Raw genomic sequence first — 19,485 nt, forward strand, 5'->3', positions numbered from 1 at the left:
TCACAGATGGAATTTGCATATGTTTCATGCGTTCTTGGTATGTACCAAATGTCATATAATTTTTAAAAGAGTTGTAAATGAAGGCATGGTCTTTTTAAATCTCATTCTTTGAAAGAAAAGAATTGACATGCCACTACTTAACACATGGTATTTTCCTTGTGGTTTTGGTTAAAAGTGTCTTCTCAACTTTTACAGATTGTGTTAAAACATGTACATGTAGGGCTGGAGAGATGGATGAGCGGTTAAGAGCACTGGCTACTCTTCCAGAGGACCTGAGTTCAATTCCCAGCACCCACAAGGCAGTTCATAACTGTCTGTAACTCCAGTTCCAGGCGCTATGACACCCTCACACAGACAGGCAAAACACCAATGCATAAAATTTTAAAAAAGGAACACGTGCCCACACACATATGTGTGCAGTATACTTTCTATAAACAACAATATCAGGAATCCTATGCGCTACAAATAGACAGATACAGCATTTCACCATGATAATAGAGAAAATATATCTTAAATGTGTTATGTCTCTTGTCCCTTGGGCCAAGAGTCCCCTGCAAGCCTTGACATCTGGGGCATGGAAGACAGGTGATTGTATGAGTCTCATGTTGTCACTCAACTCCACTGCTTCTGCCACAGCGCAGAAATAAGACCTATGTACAAGTGTGTCTACCTGTGGCATTTTCTAGCAGTAGGCTTATTGTCCGTAGATAGAGTACCATTCTCTAATAATGGATTTAATTGGCCGTGTGACGTTGGAGGGTGTTGGAACCTGCAGAGGGAGCCCTTGTACTAGGAGACAAGGAACAAAATACCAAATTCTGGGGTTTCTATTGGTAACCACACCACAAGCTTTGTAATCACACAGTCCAAATTCTACAGTTATCTGCCTTGGCTCCCTCCAAAACACAACTGTTCAGCTTTGTAATTGCACAGCCCAAATTCTACAGTTATCTGCCTTGGCTCCCTCCAAAACACAACTGTTCAGCTTTGTAATTGCACAGCCCAAATTCTACAGTTATCTGCCTTGCCTCCCTGGAGAACACAACTGTTCAGATGCCTCCTCTTCTCATTGCCCACAGAAGGGGACGCTAGGTGGGGGAGCTCTCTGTCATTGTCACTGGAAATGGCCATGTTTAGGAGTGATACACCCTTGTTCCTGAGGATGAGCTAGCAAGGGTTTTAGCCACCATAACCTTGCAGAGAGGTTAATTTTGACTCCTTTAAAAACAGGCAAGTTCTTACGCTGGTCATAGACTTTTACTTTTTTACAGAAGAAAAGAAAGGAGAATCACGAGCTACTCCCAAATGTACTTTTTTCTCTCATCAGCAATTTTTTGCTGTGGCTTATAATATAATTATCATTATGAATAATAATGAGCATTTATGGAGTTTATCATGCAGCAAGTAATTTCAGGCACTATCCTGGTAATGTTATGAACATCGACTTATTCCATTTGATAAATAAGGAAACTGAGGCGTCAGAAGACATATGACATGTCCAAGCCTATGCAGCTTGGTGAAATTCAGAGCCAGGTGTGACTCCCAGAGCCCGTTTCCCATTTAATGTCTGCTAAAATATATAAACCACCATCTCCAGAGCCTTCCTCCGGCTGCTATTTAATGCAGAGACCATAGCTCTGTGGCTGTGAAAGCCCTTTCCTACATCAAGCTAGTCATATAAAAGTAAGCAAAATATCCTGAGTTATAAAAATTCTTCCTGGGCTATAAAAGGTCCACACACCTGTACAAATACCCAGCTGGCTAAGGCTTTCTTTTTATCATCCCTCCCTTCATTGCCATTCCTTGATTTTGTGGTTTACCCCAAACTTTGCAGTGATCTAACCCCAGATCACCTGTACCCCAAACTTTGTTGTCGGCAGATGCCATGGGTTAGTAACTCATGAGTATCGTACTCACGTGTTCTCAGGGTGTCTGTGGAAATTTTAGAGGCTTTATTCAGACACCTAGATAGGGGTCATGGAACGATTAATTGACTAATGGTATCATATCCCTTTGTCACTTCTTGGCGATGGCCAGTATGCAACCGTGGAAACAGTGATAGTTACCAGCGTGATCACCATGAGAATACAGAAACAATTCAAAAGATCCAGAAAGCACAGCTTTTCAAATTGCTATCCCATTTCCTTCTTGTTGTCTTCCGGGCTTTAAATTTCAACTTCTCTACAATTAATATCCACCCTCAAGCACTTGACCCCTCAGTTCCTGCTAACTTTAATGCTTGCTGTAGAACTTTGAGGTTGATTGGTAATTTCTTCCTTTTCTCAAAATCAGCTCGTTGAAACGGAGCATACCATTTTCCGGTGCTAAGAATCTCCCTGGAAAGGGAAAGTCTTTCTTAGTCAGTAGAGTTCAAAATTGTGCAAACAAGGATAGCATTTTGGCCCTAAGAGGGAAAGACGAGCCCCCCCCCCCCCCCCCAATACACATACTATGCATATTCACTGTACCTGTTCACTAGAGGAAGTTCCTACAGCCTGCATCACTACAAAACAAAAGGTCTAGAAGACGACATGGGTAGTGAATGTTCAGGGTTCAGTGTTTGTCTTCAGGGCTGCAGGGATGTGGACATGCCAAGGAAGAGGAATGTAACCCCAGAAACCATCAAGCAGAGAAGAAAGTAGTATGCAAAGCCGAGGGCAGCCAGAAACAGCTCAGCTTTCAAGGATTCAAGGAACTGCCTTGAAAAGTTACCTCATCCAATTTCCCAGGTCCTGAATCTGACATTTTCAGAAACCTCAGGTCAAACTCCCTACCCTTCAAACTTCATGTTTCTGGCTTTAATTATTCCTGTTGTGAACTTATGGCTCATTCCTTGGCATTTTAAAATATAATCTTAATTCTTTGAAAATTTCATGACCATGTGTTTTGATCATATACATCCCTCCAAGCCGTCCCAGAATGACCCCCACTTCCCTGCCTCCTCTAATTTGGCGATTACTAGGGAGAAGTGGGTTTTGGTCCGCTTTAGAATCCTGAATTCTTAATATTAGTATTCCAAGTCCTGCATCCTTGACTGGCCCTTCTTGTCTGGGCCGTTCAAAATGGAGTTCCTTGTCCAGGCCACATCTGCTGATGGAAGCCCCAGATTCCTAATGCATCTCTGTGTGAATTGGCCCTCTATTCTGCCAAGACTTGGTGGTAGCGTGCACATATGTGAGCCATTGCAGAGAACAGAGAAGCAATTCAGACTCTGGGAACATTTTTAGAATAATGATACTCGGTGGAATTTCACATAGACTTGCATTTTAATTTATTACCATGGGCCACTTTTGTCAAATAAGGGACGCATTTACAATACTCAATATTTAAAGTTTGGGGCAATGTTTAACACTTTTTGGGTTGTGTTTGTGCTTATCTTTGCAGTTTACACCACCTGGGTTTTGATGGTGGAAAAGGGATTAGATGACGGACAGCATTGGAGACTGAGCGCCGGGGTCTGGAAAGTCATTCTGTCTCCTCAAACGTATTCCTCCATTCCATCTGTCACTTATCAGATTCATAGCTTCCCTCCCAAACACAAAGCATACATGTTATTATATGTTTACATTGTAAAGAGGCAAGTTGTTCAATCTCTGATCATTAATTTCCTTCTCTGTAAAATAGGGGAAATGTTCAAAATGCAATATGTTAGGAATATTTAGGTAATAAATACTAATTATAAAACCATTATCATAATTCAAAAAATAATAATAACCCAATAATCCTTCTGCCCACATATGTTCTTTCAAGTACTTGATAGCTAAGTAGCCTTTGGAATGCCCCTAAATCTAGGTTAGCTTAAAGGATTAGTCTATATAAAACCACTCAACCAGTTTGGATGATACCTTGACTTTTCTTGGCACTAACAGAACAAGAGGACCAGGCAAGATGAATCCCAGTATTTTATTTCAATAATGCCAGAATCAAACTCCATGACGGGGGCTTATCTGAGGGTCATTTCTCTCTCATCTCCTGGCTTTTCAGGTAAAGACTTAAGAGCAATGACTCAGCTGAAGCTCATGAAAGGAGTCTGAGAGCACCCCAAAACTGTCCTCAAATCACAGGGATTCCTTTTATTCTCAGGGCTCAGTGGAGGGATGCAGGCAGAGACGGGCTGGGTCTCGGAGGGTGACCTCCGTCAGAGTGGGCTGAGACATCAGGACACAAAATGAGCTCTTTCCCCTCAGAAAGAGACCAATGCTCTGCACCTTCCCAGTGTGTTCCCGGGTAGACCTTCAAACCTACATCTACTGCTGTCCTTGAAAACGTTGAGAAGAATTTTGAAATGACTCAGAAATTCTTGCCAAAATGTGATGGTCTATAAACATTTTCCACCAGGGGAAAGCAGAGTTCCACAGGGTGCTAGGTGCCAGGCATTGGTTTTAATATGTTTTGAAACACAGATGCTTTGATTCTAATGTTTATGTCATATGCTAAACACATGTGACCTTAACTAAATATCACATAAACCATCATAAATTAATCATCAGCCTTAATAGTTTCCTCATTTCCAAACACATTTGTTTTGCAAGTTCATGCCTTAAGGCCAAGGCTTTAAGGTGACTACACAAAGTTTAAATGAGAAACAGATATCAGGATATAAATGTGGATGGACACGCACACACGCACACACACACACACACACGCACACACACACACGCACACACACACCCCTCTAGATACTTATAATTTCTCCGATAGTTTAACTCAAAGTAACAGAAAGGCTTGTCATATATTTGGGCACTAGACTTCTGTTGCTTTATTGCCAATTTTTGGTGATTTAATCCCTACTTTATTGGGAGGATGAAGTTAACCTAAAGTCAACTTTTTCCAAATATCTCCCTTACTTTCCTCATTTATGTCTGTGTATGTGTTTGTTAATATATGTGCTTTCACAGTCTTCTCCAGAAGGGAAGGCCAGATGAGACTTAGGGCCTCTGTGAGAAAGGAGAGATGATTTTGAACATTATTTAAAAGCTAGTGTCTGCTTCCAGAATTGTCTTTATTTTCAAATCTATGATTAAAAGTTTCCTTGATTCCAACACGAGTTCATGCTCATAATATCTCTTCCTAAGCTGGCGTTCCTGTGGCTGACACACTCTGCACAGGAAGAAACAGAAGACAAAGCAGAGAGGGCAAAGGCAGCTCAGAGGAAGGATGAACAGAAACAGGTAGATTCCAGGGTGCTCCCCCATCACCCTCTACTGCTGGAAGCAATTTGGAGGCCAAGACGAGTTTTGCTCACAGTATGCCTTCTGGAAACAAATTTGCTACTTCTAAAATCAAAAAGGTAGGATAAAATTTTGCAAGTAAGAACACGTTTGTTAGTATTTTTGCCAAAAATAATTAAAAATCTGAAAGTACTAGAGATTTTTGCAGTATTGTGATATACAAAATCATTCAGAAAATACCTTAGTCTGTATATTAAGTAATCTGACAGAGAAGAATATTCACAAGGATTAAGTTTCAAATGTTCTTTATCTGTGTAGTTATTAATACTAAAAATGAAGCAGTAACATAATAACTTAATATAATAATACTTTTATAAATATTCATAACCAGCTACTCTTTGAAAATATCAATGGCCATATGTTTCCATTGCAACACAAACACAGTCAAGTATAGATTTAACATATTTTATTTCATATCTTATTTTAAACAGAAATAAGCTTCTGCTTCCTGTAGGGAAATATTTAGTATAATAACAAAAGAGTTTACCAATGTTTCACTTGAAGCAGGAAGTAATGATACTTATATACTGAATCTTTCTATTTTATTAAATTTTAATGTTTTGATAGATGCTATGTGTTAAAGAAAATAATGGCTTAATATCTGAATACAGTTCGTTGACAACATTAAGACTTCTTCAAGGATCTGATTCAAACACCTAAACTTTGATCAGATCATCTCAAGTTCTACATATAGCATTTTTGGGGCACTTTCAGTGACACCTCTCACTGAGATTCTCACAATTACTTCCAAAATTCCATCATTTTGAGGCAGATGTGAAAATAGCTCTTGCAGATGCTCATTGTTGCCAAGGGCCTTTAATCTTTTGTTCTCCTCGGGACTGACAGGAGAAAAGAGCACCTGATGCACCATAGGGGAGTGGTCCATGAGCACCCACTGCACCATAGGGGTGTTGTCCATGAGCACCCACTGCACCATAGGGGAGTGGTCCATGAGCACCCACTGCACCATAGGGGAGTAATCCATAAGCATCCACTGCATCATAGGGGAGTGATCTATAACCACCCACTGCACCATAGGGGAGTGGTCCATGAGCATTCTCACTGCTAATTACTGCAGCAGAAACAACGAGGAAGGTAAGAGTTAGCATTAAACACACACACCATCTCTCTGCAATGACCTAGAGGCATGAGAGAGCTAAGTGAATAGCTGAGTAGTCAAAAACAAACTTCTCTCCTTAAAAGCCCTGATCATTCATTCACTTCCCATCCACTCAATAGACTTTAGAGCTGAGTGGTAACACTTAATTCTGGAGTCAAGAGGTTGGCAGAGGCTACAAAGAGGATGCCTACAAGAAACCTTACGTCTCACGGAATTTACAGAACACCAGTAATAATAAATAAGCACCCAGAGAGTGATCCAGTCTACACATGAGACACATGGAAAGGGAGGTGGTGATGTTTTATAAGGGGAGCCTGGGGATAAACATTAGCTGAGGCCTTGAGATCTGGCCATGACCCTGAAAGTATGAGAGAGTTGCAAGGATAGCTGCCCAGTGGGACTGGATGTCAAGGAAAGAGAAAACAGGCAGAAGCCATGTCAGGTCATCAGGGCCTCCAAGGCTGGGAGAGGTTTCTGAGCTTCCCTCCAAGACCAGAGAAGCCACCACAGAACTTCTAAGAAGAACAGCATTTACTGTGATTTAGGAGGGCAGATCTGGAAGGGTCAAGCTCAGGGGAGAGGCCATCTTGTTACCCAAGCATGTCGGTGGTTTGTCTGAAGGAAACTGCAGAAGGAAACAATCCAGACAGCAGGTGCCTTCTGAACGTGAAACTGTCAGAATGAAGCCAAGAAAAGGAAAACCGTGGCCAGGAAGGGACCAAGGATGCCTAAGTTCTTGGGCTGCACAGCACTGCCCTTTACAGAAACACAGGGTCAAAATTAGAGGTTCTGGTTTGCATGTTAGCTTAAAGACGTCTGTAAGAAATTGAAAGAAGATCTGTGTAAGAAATTAGATACACGAGAAGAAGCTTAAGGAAGGAAGGCTCGAGACTTGGACGTCATCATCATGAAGATAGGATAGAAAGGGGGACAGGATGAGAAGCTAGGGAAAGAGCAGGATGGAAGGAGAGATGAGGGCTCTGAAATGATCCCAGACCAGGTACAGAAGAAGAAGTCAATCAACGTATTTATGGGCATGTTTTCCAGGAAATCCAAAATCCATGGGTAAGGGTGAATAACTCATCAATAATTCTACAGATCACTATTCTCCTATTGTGTCAGATAAAAGTTAATCACACTTACCACGGTTCCCCGTGAGTACTTTCTTAGAAACTGGTATTGTTGCCCTACTTGAAACGTCTTACCTTTGCTCCAGTGTCTCCCACACCACGTAATCCCGTTGCTCCAGGGGGTCCTGGCATTCCTCGAGGTCCCTGAGGTGACACAGTACGAGAGGGAATAAGCATCCTTGTAGCATGCTCAGAAAAGCGGAGGGAGGAAGAAAGGAAGGGATGCAGAGAGAAAACGAACAAGGGAAGGAGGGAGGGGGAAAGGAGAGAGGAAGGGAGGGACACAGAGCGTGGGATGGAGGGAAGAAAGATCTCATCACTGCTACAGCAGGCTGTGTAGCTTATAGAGTTCAAAGGTTTCCAATACAAAGAAATTATAAATGCTTAAGGAAGCAAAGATGCCAATTAAGCCCAATTTGGTCATTACATTATATATATGTGTGTGTGTGTGTGTGTGTGTGTGTGTGTGTACACATATATATCATACTATATCCTAAATATGTATATCTAATATGCATAAATTTTAAATGAAAAAGAAGGCACAACCACACTTACAGCCACGCCGGGATAGCCATCGCCTTTGAGTCCGGGAGCACCCACTGGTCCTCGAGGACCCTGGGCACCCTGCAAAAAATTCCAATACCGAGTCATGATGCTAAAGCATGAAACATCTAGCAGAGCTAAACAAGAATTCGATAAAACAGAGACGGATTTGACGAGGCAAAGGAAACTTTGGAGAATATCCTGCCGCATTTACCAGTCCCTTATCTCCTCAAAAGTCACATTCATTTGAGACATTGGGTATGTGGGGTGAAAGTAAGGAACAAATGAGCTATTGCAAAGTCTTCTATAGGAAACATGGGTCATGGGAATTGGAAAACAGCTTTTGTTAATATTTTAATTCAAAAACTGTACAAACACTTAGTGTATCTCAAATCAGGGAGAAATATAAACATAAGAAAATTTAGGAAGTACTATGTTGGGGGGGGGGGTTAAAAAAGAATACATAACTGATTTGACTGTAGACTGTCAAATACAAAGAGCCTGCCAGACTGGGTTATGTCTGTTGTCTTCCCCTGTATGCCAAAACGACAGAACACTGAGTCACCCAAATGGAGATTCAAACAGGCTGAGTTACAGAGTGGGCCCTGACTATTTGCTGCGAACCTCGGCACTGTGGCTTTAACTGGCAGCCATCCACTCCTATACAGAGGCCAGGGAGAGGTGTTATTGTCCTTTTGACAGCAGCATCCTGCAATTTTATCTTACAAATAAAAATCCAAAACATTTTGAGTAGAGTAAAATGGGAGGAGAGGACTTGAAGAACCTTTTTGGAAGGTGTATTCAGCTCACAGACCTGTATTTAAAACAGTGTCTTTGCAGCACACCACAGCACTTGCTACTGGGATTGCTAATAGCCTTTGTGCCCATCACTTGCTTTGATAAAAAGCTGCCTATGCTTTAGGTTGTCTATTTATTATTATTTTACAATAGGGGGAAACTCTAGTAACAGGTCAACTTTTGTTTGTCATGAATGCAAAAGCAATGGTACCTTCAAACGTTTCCTTTACACACAAGCAAATTCTGAGATCAAGTTGTGATTATCCCAACCCAAAATGTTGCCCTCAGTTCAGCTCTCCTCTGAGACTAACTCCTGACAAGGAATGAATGACTGACTAGGGAAGGCTAAAAGCTGCAGGCTTTTAAAGCACGTTTAAGCACCAAGAAAGTTAAATTTAGTTTGAGAGCCATGAATGCAGCAGTTGTCTTCCCTTGTCAATCCCAAGAGTCTGCGGTTTATGTGGCTAGCCTCTAAAACGGTCACCTCTAGAGACTATTTGACCACTTATGAAAACAGTGCACTGTTTGCCACCAGCACAAAGATAATTTCTTAGAGTCACAGTATAATAGGGAGCAAGATCAAGGTACATCCTAACGGGAGATGATCGCTACCAGAATCAGCTTGCTAAGCCATTCTGACTACAATTAACATAATTCTGGCCATTCCTGTATGAGACTTTTCCCCAAATAAGGCGCCATCTCTGTCCATGCTATGACAGGAGAAGACCAATGAAACAAGCAAATAAATAAAATATTAAGTGCTCCCTGGTTATGCTTTAAAAAAAAATCCAGTTTTACTTTTGGTTTTTATTTCTGTGCTCTAAGCCAATGATATATTACCAGCAGCTGGAAAAGATTAGCCAGCCGCTAGTACTCAGCAGAGAAGGGAGTACAGACACGCATTGCTCACATTTTCTCCCTACGGGTCTTTGTCTTCTCTCCTGGGGAAATTGTGGTAACTTTGTTACTCCTAGCCTAACTGTAAGTTGCCAAATTGGCAGGATTTGGAATCACAGGGAGACAGGCTTATGCTTTTGTCTTTGAGGGAGTTTCCAGAGAGTCTGCCTGAGGAAGAATGACCCATTCTGAATTTGGATTGGCACCATCCATAGACTGGGGTCTGGAGTTAATAAAGGGGGGAAAGGAAAAGGCTCCATGACCACCAGTATTCTCCTTTCTCTGCTGCCTGGTTGGACAAGATGTGAACAAATTCCTGCCACCATGATTTTCTCACCATGATGGACTCTGCTTCCTACATAACGAGCCAAATGGAACCTTTCTGACCTTAAAATGCTTTTTCTCGGGTATTCGGTCACAGCCAGGAGCAAGGCAACGAATCTAGGAAGTGTCTTGGGTCAAGACTAGGGACATAATTTTACTTGGGACACCTCATAATAATTTTATAAATAGAATTTTCGCCATTTTGCCTTTCTTTACTTAATTCAAGAAAATGTCCTACAGAAGCAATTCACATTGACCTGTCTCTCATTCAACGGAAATCAGCACAAAAGCTGATTTTGAAATGGGTATTCGGGCAGGCCTGAGAGTTCCCTGAAGTAGCATGTAAAATCAAATTAATGCACCAACCTTATATCAGACATTTAAAGGAGCTTGTGCCCCTGAAAAGTGTGAACATGACTGTACGGGAAGATAGCACTGAGAACGCTTCTGGAGCCCTCTAGGGGAGCCCACGGCTGAAGGGGTAAGAATCTTAAAGTCTCATCATTTGCAATGCCCCATAATTATCAGCAGATAGTAAATGAGGCTTACTGTAGCAGCACATTGCCATGCAAAGGCAGGCGTGAGGATAGAAAACCAGCATAAAGCACAGAGTATGAACAATCAGTTATCAAAACAACATGGAACTGTCCCACACACATAACTAAACAAGACAACGTGGAAATGATATTTTTGTTTAGGTTCTAACAAATAAAGCCTGCCTGAAGATCAGAGTGCAGAGCTAAGCCCCTAGAGGCCAGGGAGTGGTGGCTCACTTTAATCCCAGGACTCTGTTTGTTCCAGGCCATCCTGGGCCACTAAAGATTGAATCTAACAGACAAACAGAGCTCACACAACGGTGCTCCCTGCACCTGGGATCCCACACTTTTAATCCCAGCTCCAGGGAGGTGGAGACAGGAGATATGGCTGGGTGGAGAGAGGAATATAAGGTGGACGGAGACAGGGCAGCAGAACAGTCTGGGGGTTTGGAGGGGACAGATGGAGTCTGGAGATGCAGTCTGAGGACAGGATCACCCCTTCACTCTGAGCATTGGTAGAGGTAAAAGAACTTTCTAGTGGCTGGCCTCTCTGCTTCTCTGATCTTCAGCAGTAACCCCTATATCTGATTTTGGGTTTTCTTTATTAAACCAACTAGAATTTGTGCTACATAACATCTGTAGTTTCACATGGGAAATTTGACATGTTTCCTTGAGTCAACTGCATAGCCAGGGCCCCGGGGGCAGGATGAACAACCTGGCTGAGGTTATAAGAAAAACCTTACTGTTGAAAGCTTTACGTGACAGGAACCTGTGGTCTTGGGCAGACAGGAGCAGTTGTGACTCTGGTGACATGAAGAGAGTGTTTTCTGACAACGGCCAAGTCAACACTTTGCCATGAGACCGAGTGTCCCTTAAGTGTGTGAAAAATAAAACTGCTGCCTATCCCTTTTCTCTTCCCCGCAAAGGACATAGCCTCTTGACATTTATTTCAATAGCAGAAAAACTTTACAAACAAACGATCAATCTTTTTAATGGGATCTTGAACATCCCCCAAAGGTCTATGTGTTCGAAGTTGGCCCCCAGCCTGTGGCCCTCCTGGACAGTAGTAGATCCCTAGGGTCCAGCTCGAGGGATTAGGTCACTGGGAGCATCTCCGTTAAGAGGGTATTGGGGCTCTAGTCCTTTCCTATTTCTGTTAGCTCACTGACTGCCAAGAGGTGAACAAGAATCTTCTATCACATATTCCCACCTTGATGTACAGACCTCAGGCCAAAGGGACAGAGGTCCACAGCCTGACAACTTTGAAAGCATGGACCAAAAGAAACTTGATGCATGCATTTCATCATGGTGGCAGAAAGCTGGCTAACATGTTAGAGATCAAGTTCCCTTTTTCCTGCTCCACCTCCCCCTTCTTCGACTCCTCTTCCTTCTCCTCCTCTTTCATTTCTTTTGCAGTGCAGGGATCAAACAAAGGACCTCTTTCATGCTAAGCAAGTACTCTCCCACCTAGTTAACAGTTCCCGCCGTAAGTCTACCTTCCCACATGCAGAAAGGGGGCATAAATAAACCGTACCTTTGGTCCTCGAACAGAAAGTCCAGGTTCTCCTTTAAGACCAGGCATCCCAGGTCCTCCTCGATCCCCCTGTTCATGTCAAATAACATTGGCAAGGCTCTCGGTTACATGAAGGACTACAGAAGTGCCCAGTGAAAATAGACTGCCCGTGTGGAAGGAGCTTCCTCTCTCCATCTCATCCTTTGATGGGCAAATCTGAGAAACTCAAATGAAGCATTACTAAGCCTGTCAGCAAGATTTCTACAGGTGTCTGGGACAGTCTACTAAAATAACACATGACGGCAAGACTCAAATATGTAGATGTAAGAGTGCTGACGAATTCTCTTAAAACTGAGAGCATCTTTTCAATTGCAGAGTTTAGTAGGTTCTCCTGTAAACGCGATGACTTTGTTATGTGTGTTGAGGCCGAGTTATTACAAGAGGAAGCAGGAAACATGGCAAGCTTGGTGTCGGGTGAGAAGTCTGGCTTTTAGTCTGTTTACCTGTGACTATTAATCACACTTGGGAAATCTTCCCAAACTAAACTTCTAGCTCACTAGAACCATCATCACTGACATAAATACATATATGTATTTCCCCCTTCAACTTTAGAGAGTCCCAAGAACGTATACCTTAGGCCCAGCTGGTCCAGGAACGGATATTCCAGGCATTCCAAACGGGCCCATAATGCCCGGCTCTCCCTGAGAAAACCAGAATAGCTGTTACATTTCAAGCAAAGAAACCATATGCAGTAATTCTAGTAAGCAAAGCAAACAAACGTCTGCACATTTCAGAGCATTCAAACCCCTGTCTCTGGAAGTGTGAATATGAAAATGACTGGAACATCCTTTGCAAGCACTGATGAAGTTATTGCCCTCTAAGTTCTCGGTGCCTTTAAATAAACGCGTTCAATTAATTTCTGAATAGCAGGAATTTTTTATCTCTTGGGTAGCTTTTTACTGGCCAATAAAGATAGAACAATCCGTGGTGTCTGTGTTTTATATTGTATGCAAAGAAGCTCAGAAAAATCTTGCATTCAATTATAGAAATAGCCTTCTGCACAAATTTTACAGCATTCAGCTAATGTATAAACCTCTTTATCGCTTTTATTCGCATAGCCCGCGTTGTATCAGTATTCCATTGTCCAGCGTGCACGTCCTTTTTCTGAAGCAGATTTTATGTATTTTATTTAAAAGTTGAATAGGAAATTGAAACATCTTTCTCTTTCTCGCTCCCTCCTGCCTCCCAGTCCCACTCGGTCTATCTCTCCTGCCTCTATTTTATCTAATATTGGGTCCCAGAGATTTGTGTCTCATCAGAATCTAGACCAGTGTTTCCCAAACACTAATGCACAGATAAGAGTTTGGCAAAGAAGCAGTGTTCAGTTTCAGGTCCTGAAATCCAGATTCCATGCATCTGACAGATGGGGCCCAGGAATATGTATTTCTGTAAGCATCTCTGAGGATTCTGACCTAAGCGCTGTTAACACCGTGTGGAAGCCCCTGCTCTAAAACACTATCACTGCACATGACAAGGTGTTCAAAATGACTCACTGGGACAGAAACAGAAATCATCACAACTTTACATATTGTGGTGGTTTGAAATAAAATGGACCCAAGGAAGTAGCACTATTAGGAGGTGTGGCCTTGTTGAAGTAGGTGTTGCCTTGTTGGAAGAAATGTGTCATTGTGGGAAGGGGCTCTGAGGTCTCTTTTGCTCAAGCTTCTCTCAGGGTGACTCTCAATCCACTTTCTCTTGTCTTCTGAACAAGATGTAGCCAGTACCATGTCTTCCTGCACACTGCCATGTTCCCTGTCATGATGATAATGGTCTGAATTTCTGAACTCTAAGCCACCACCTCAATTAAATGTTTTCTTTATAAGAGGTGCCATGCTCATGGTGTCTCTTCATAGCAATAGAAACCCTAACTAAGACAGAAGTTAGTACCAGGGACTGGGTATTGCTGTAATAGGCCCGACCTTATTTTTCATTGGAGGAATTTGAACTTGGATACTTTGGGATATGAAAACAGTGGAATGTTTAAACACGTGACTTAATAGGCCATACTAGTAGGATCATGGAAGACAGAGTTATTTGAACTAGTTTTTTGTTTGTTTGTTTTTGTTTTGTTTTGCTTAGAGTTATTTGAACTGTTGGGGGCTCACCCAAGAGGTTTCAGAGGAGAAGAGTTTTAGTTTGTTGCCTAGAGATCATTCTTGTGATTTGGTGAAGAAAGTGGTTACTTTTTGCCCTTGTCCAAAAAGTCTCCCTAATGCTAAAGTGAAGAGTTAGTTGCATTGGCAGAAGGAAATCTCAAAGCGGCCTTGCATAGACTCTGTTGTGTGGCTATTAGTGGTAAACTCTAATGAAGATTTGTAATGAAATGGAGCAAGCTGATCAGAGTATATACAAAATGTAAATTTTAAGGAGAAAAAGAGTATCAGGAAGTGGAATGTAGCTAAATCCTTCGTTCAAGGTGATGAGCAGTTTAAGGAAGGGAATAATGGGAGTGGTAACCTCCGGACAAGGTCCCACCCAGCTAAATTTCCAATTGTGAAAAGGAATTAAAGAAGAACTTAGAGCCTGATGTGGTGGGGCACACCTTTAATCCCAGCACTGGGAAGGCAGAGGCTGGCAGATCTCTGAGGTTGAGGCCAGCCTGGTCTACAAGGTGAGTTTAAGGACAGCCAAGCTTGGGCAGTGAAGGACAGAAAGCTGGTGAAGATGCAATGAGGAGACCATGTTCCAGCCACAGCAAAACTTGGCAGATTTGGCCACATGACTCTGGCTTTAGAGTTAAAGATAGAAGAAACAAATTAATTTTATTCATCTTAAAAAAATCCCTCTATTAAAACACCAAGTTTACTTTGAATAAAATTAGCTACAATATAAAAAGCAATGACAAGTCCTTTTGTTTCTCAGACTACCCGTGGCCCTTGAAGAAACATGGATCCCTGGGTCCATCCCCAAAAATTTTTCTAAAATCGAATCTCGGAGACTCTGGGAGCAAGTTCAAGAAACCTGGATTTCTAACAATTTCCCCACAACACTGAAAAGCGCTAACCTGCACTAACACAGTTAACACAGTTCCTCGTGCTGTGGTGACCCCAGCAATTAAATTATTTTATTGCTACTTCATAACTGTAATTTTGCTACTGTTAAGAACGGTAATGTAAATATCTGATATACAGTATATAAGATATGCAACCCCAAAAGGGTTGTAGGCCACAGGCTGAGGACCCCTGCCCTAAGGCTATGACCAATCACGGCTCCACAGGCAATCCTGTTTTGTAGCTCCCTTGTTGTGTCAACACCAGTCTTTAAAAGTTTCTCTCTTGGGGTTGGAGAGATGGAACTGCATTTGCAGCTCTTGTGGGAGGTCTGGCTTCTATTTCCAGCATTCACGTGATGGTTCACAACCATCACTAACTCCAGGCCCTTAGCTGGCCTCCAAGGGCAACAGTAATGTACCTGGTAAACATGCATACATGCAGGCAAAAAGCACACACCTTAAAGAAAGTTAATAAATCTAATTTAAAAACTCAAAAAGAAACGCGTTTTCTCATTACCTAATCGTTAAACTTTCTCAGCTCTTTTCTGATAACCTGTGTGGTAGTTTGAATGGACTTGGCCCCATAAGTTCATAGGGAGTGGCTGTTAGCGATGTGATGTCATTAAAGTAGGAATGACACTTGTTGGAAGAAGTGTCATTGTGGGGGTGGGCTTTGAGGTCCTGTATATGTTTAAGCCATGCCCAGTGTCTCTGACCTCTTCCTATTGCCTACAGGTCAAGATGTAGGACTCTCGGCTCCTGCTCCAGCACCATGTCTGCCTGTACACATGTACCGAGTGCCAGAGACATGTGTCTGTTCAACTCTGTATTGTCATGATTGCTCTGGGAACTAGACCACGTTCTCCTGTATGAGCGATTGGCTCGGATGATTCAAAGCAGAGCACAATGGGACAGGCCTTCAGAGGCCTCTTCAGCATCATGGAGGCTACCTGTCAGTGAGGGCTGGGCTCACTGTTGCTTAGCTAAAGAAGATGCTGGGGCACAGGGTGTGCTATGGCCCCACCTTTATGTACTTACTAGAGATGACTGGCGCTAGCGTCTCCCAGAATCTAACGCAAATGGTTATATACTCTGTGAGAGCTCTTTACTCCATCCTATTAGAGTCTGGAAAAAGAACGTTTTCCAAAGACGTTTTCCTCTGGGGGGTTTTTGTCATGTATTTATTGGGAAGGAAACAAGTAATCAAGTTTGAAGTGGAAATTTAATATTCTATTAAAACCAGACACAGTTATCATCTCCTCAAAGCACAGCTGAGAATATAAGAAACATACCTTTGGCCCCTCGGGTCCTGGAAACCCCCTCTGTCCTGGATTTCCTTTGCTCCCTTTCTTTCCTTCATCGCCCTGATGGAATAATTACAAAGATATAGCGGCTGTATTAGCACCCGGTCTCACAGCACCACATCAGAGCCAGGCTCTCAGCAAACAGCGGCTTTCAGGCGAGCCTGCTAGGCATGGCCTGGCCACCCAAGGTTTGCCAACGCTCCTCAGAAACCTGCCCAGGCTTTGTCATTCACTCGAAAGGATTTGATGTTTTTAAGCTCTGAATGGCAGAGTACTTTTGCTTGAATTCCTGAGTCTGTGCACAGATGGTCCTAATACACCCGATATTTCAGAAAAGAGATGGTTTTTTTATCCCGTGTCTCAATGTCCATGGTATTTCAGTCTAAAAACATTAAAAGAGACATTCTTCAAATCAAGGCCCCATTCCTCCCTACAGGGGAGAATAGTTCATTCTACATAAGAAGGCCAATAATTTTGTTGGTAAAAGGATAGTCAAGCAGTAGCCTGCAGCAGAGCTGGAAACTGCCTCCCGTGGCTCCTCAGCTTGGCGGAACCTAGCAGTGTTCCCACAACCATAAAGAATTCTGCTACATTCCACAAAAGCTCTCTTTCAGTGAGGCTGTACTGCGGGGCATTACATCCAGATGTGGGTTAGTGAAGGACTTTCTCCTTGGGTTTGTGGCTGAGGTCACTAGCACATTGCTGGCACACCCAGGGGAACACATTGCTGGTACACCTGGTGGCGCCACAGTTTTCAAACAAGGATCACCATCCTCTGGAGGGCTTGAGAGAGCACAGGTTTCCAGATCCTATATCCAGAGAGTTTCTGATTTAGTTGGTTTCCACAATGGCCGAATAATTTGCATAACAAATATTCGCTGGGTAAGGCAGACCCAGCTGATCCAGGGACTACACCTTGAAAATCAATGACTCAGGTACTAACACATCAACAAAAGGACGCTCTGCTGAAACAACAAGAGCCTCCAACTGGATCCATAAGGATATACCCAAGTCTGCAGAGCACACACTAAGGGCAGGGACACAGCTGATAAATGCATACAGACAGCACCTACTCCACCACGGAGAGAAGGGCAGGACCACAGCTATTTCGCTTTGTTCATCCTCCACCGAATTCAACCTCCAGACCTAATCACCTCAGAACACAAGTGCACAAGCGTGTCATGAAGCAGCAGTGCTGCCCGGGTGCTGCATTCTCCTTGGAGATGGGTGCATTCCGATACCTTTGCCCCCTGCATTGACGCCCATTCTCTCAGGTTTCCCACACTCAGTACTCATGTGCTCCTGCTGTTCTGGGGATTTCTCCAGCCACCTCATTACCTAAACTTCAGGTCTTTCTCAGAGACATCACCCTTCTTCATAGCCTCACTTCTGATTGTGGATAGGCCAGAATTTCTAAACATATATTTTACGCTATGTTTTAAAAGTGTTCCTTTCTCCTTGTTTGAAGAAAAAGTTGATAGGTTCAAGTGGTTGAAATTGTACAGATATATTTAAATTTCAGTTTCTCACCTTTAAGACTAAGGGTTTGACTTTAGTTAATATTTTGACAAGGCTGATTAATTGAGATATCAGTATTTTAATAGAATTATAAATAGAATACTAATATGTATGCATTGTGATTAAAAACTCTGCATACAAGTTACAGGAATTCTGGCCCCTTAGTGATGGTATGTTATGCTGCTAAAAATCTAATCCTGTGGGTGAATTTATATTTTCTCATTTTGACATACAAACATGTTGGGCAATGGTGGCACATGCTTTTAGTCCCAGCACTTGGGAGGCAGAAGCAGGCAAATCTCTGAGTTTCAGGCCAGCCTGGTCTTCAGAGTTCTAGAACAGCTCACACAGAGAAACCCTGTCTCCAAACCAAACCAACCAAACAACAACAGCAACAAAATCAGGTTATTCAAGTGGTATTTCTAGAGGGAATAACAAAAGTGCCATGATGTTCATTCATGATTTAGACTAGGAACCTAACCCATGGCCTTGCCTATGCTAAGTGCGTTCTCTCACCAAGCTACGAACCCCATCCTTGCTATTATATGAAAATCTATAAATATTTGAATAAACTTTAGGTACTTTCAGGATCTAACAATGAATCCTGAGAAGTCTTTTCCTTCCCATGCTTTCTTTAACTATCAGTTGACCGCATGTTGAAAAAAATATCTGTTGAATTCTTTTCTGTGCTAGGTCTTAGGATGGACGTGGGAAAATAGAGGCAGAAAATATACCCTTGCCTTCTTCCAAAAGTTCACAAGACAGTATCCATAACTTTAAGTAAGATGTAAACCTGTTTGACATAGTCAGAATGAAAGTCATCTTGCTCCTTAATTGACTCTTTAGATGAGGACCAAACACAGACAGCTGCCTCCTGTGGAACTGTCGTCTGCATACCTTGGGGCCTGGCTGCCCTTTCCCAGGTATTCCTTCTGGGCCCCTTGTTCCTGGAAGCCCAGCTTCTCCCTGAAAGAAAGGACACAAGTGTCACAGCTGGTTCTTGGAGGACAGAATGTAGAACCCACCCCCCAAAACATGCCAGACCTTTATTGTCATCTCAAAACTAAAAATGGAAGCTTATCAAATCAGTAAATTAGCATTAAACTTCCTTTTAACCAGAGCAGCTGAAATACCACAAAGAACTCCTGTCTCCCAGTTTCCAAAGCCCTAAGCTCAGTTTCACATTGAGTATGTTTCTTTTTCTTTTTTTTTTCAACAAGAAAGACCTTCCACCCCACCATCTGCTATTTTTCAGTAGTTTTGCTGAAAACCAAGTACTTCAAATGTCAGCAGAAAATAATTCAGTGCCCTTGAGACAGACTAATTTCCTAGATGCATCTACCGACTCTCTCTTTTGCGGCAAGAAAAATGGTTTTGTTTGAGATTAAATTGTTGTGATTTCTAGAACTCTTAGAGAAAGAAGGAGGTGTCAAGGCCAAAACACCAGCCAAAGCTAAGAGCGCTACGGCACCAAGGTAACCACGGAACCGGGTGCTTTCTGGGGTAAACGAGAAGAAGG

General features: G+C 42.5%; 1 protein-coding gene across 1 annotated transcript in view; it reads right to left on the reverse strand.

Moving 5' to 3' along the window:
• Nucleotides 1-19,485, reverse strand: part of Col28a1 (collagen type XXVIII alpha 1 chain) — a 158,454-nt gene that overhangs the window by 62,747 nt on the left and 76,222 nt on the right. The window contains exons 20-25 of the mRNA XM_041675706.1: nt 18,864-18,932; nt 16,437-16,508; nt 12,725-12,793; nt 12,114-12,182; nt 8,037-8,105; nt 7,557-7,625 (exon numbers count right to left, since the gene is read on the reverse strand). Coding sequence (XP_041531640.1) covers nt 7,557-7,625; nt 8,037-8,105; nt 12,114-12,182; nt 12,725-12,793; nt 16,437-16,508; nt 18,864-18,932 — 417 coding nt within the window. The remainder of the gene's footprint in view (nt 1-7,556; nt 7,626-8,036; nt 8,106-12,113; nt 12,183-12,724; nt 12,794-16,436; nt 16,509-18,863; nt 18,933-19,485) is intronic.

Source organism: Microtus oregoni, unplaced genomic scaffold (genome assembly GCF_018167655.1).
Source record: "Microtus oregoni isolate MIOR12 unplaced genomic scaffold, Mior012 000026F_ref0000081, whole genome shotgun sequence".
Taxonomy (NCBI): Eukaryota; Metazoa; Chordata; class Mammalia; order Rodentia; family Cricetidae; genus Microtus; species Microtus oregoni.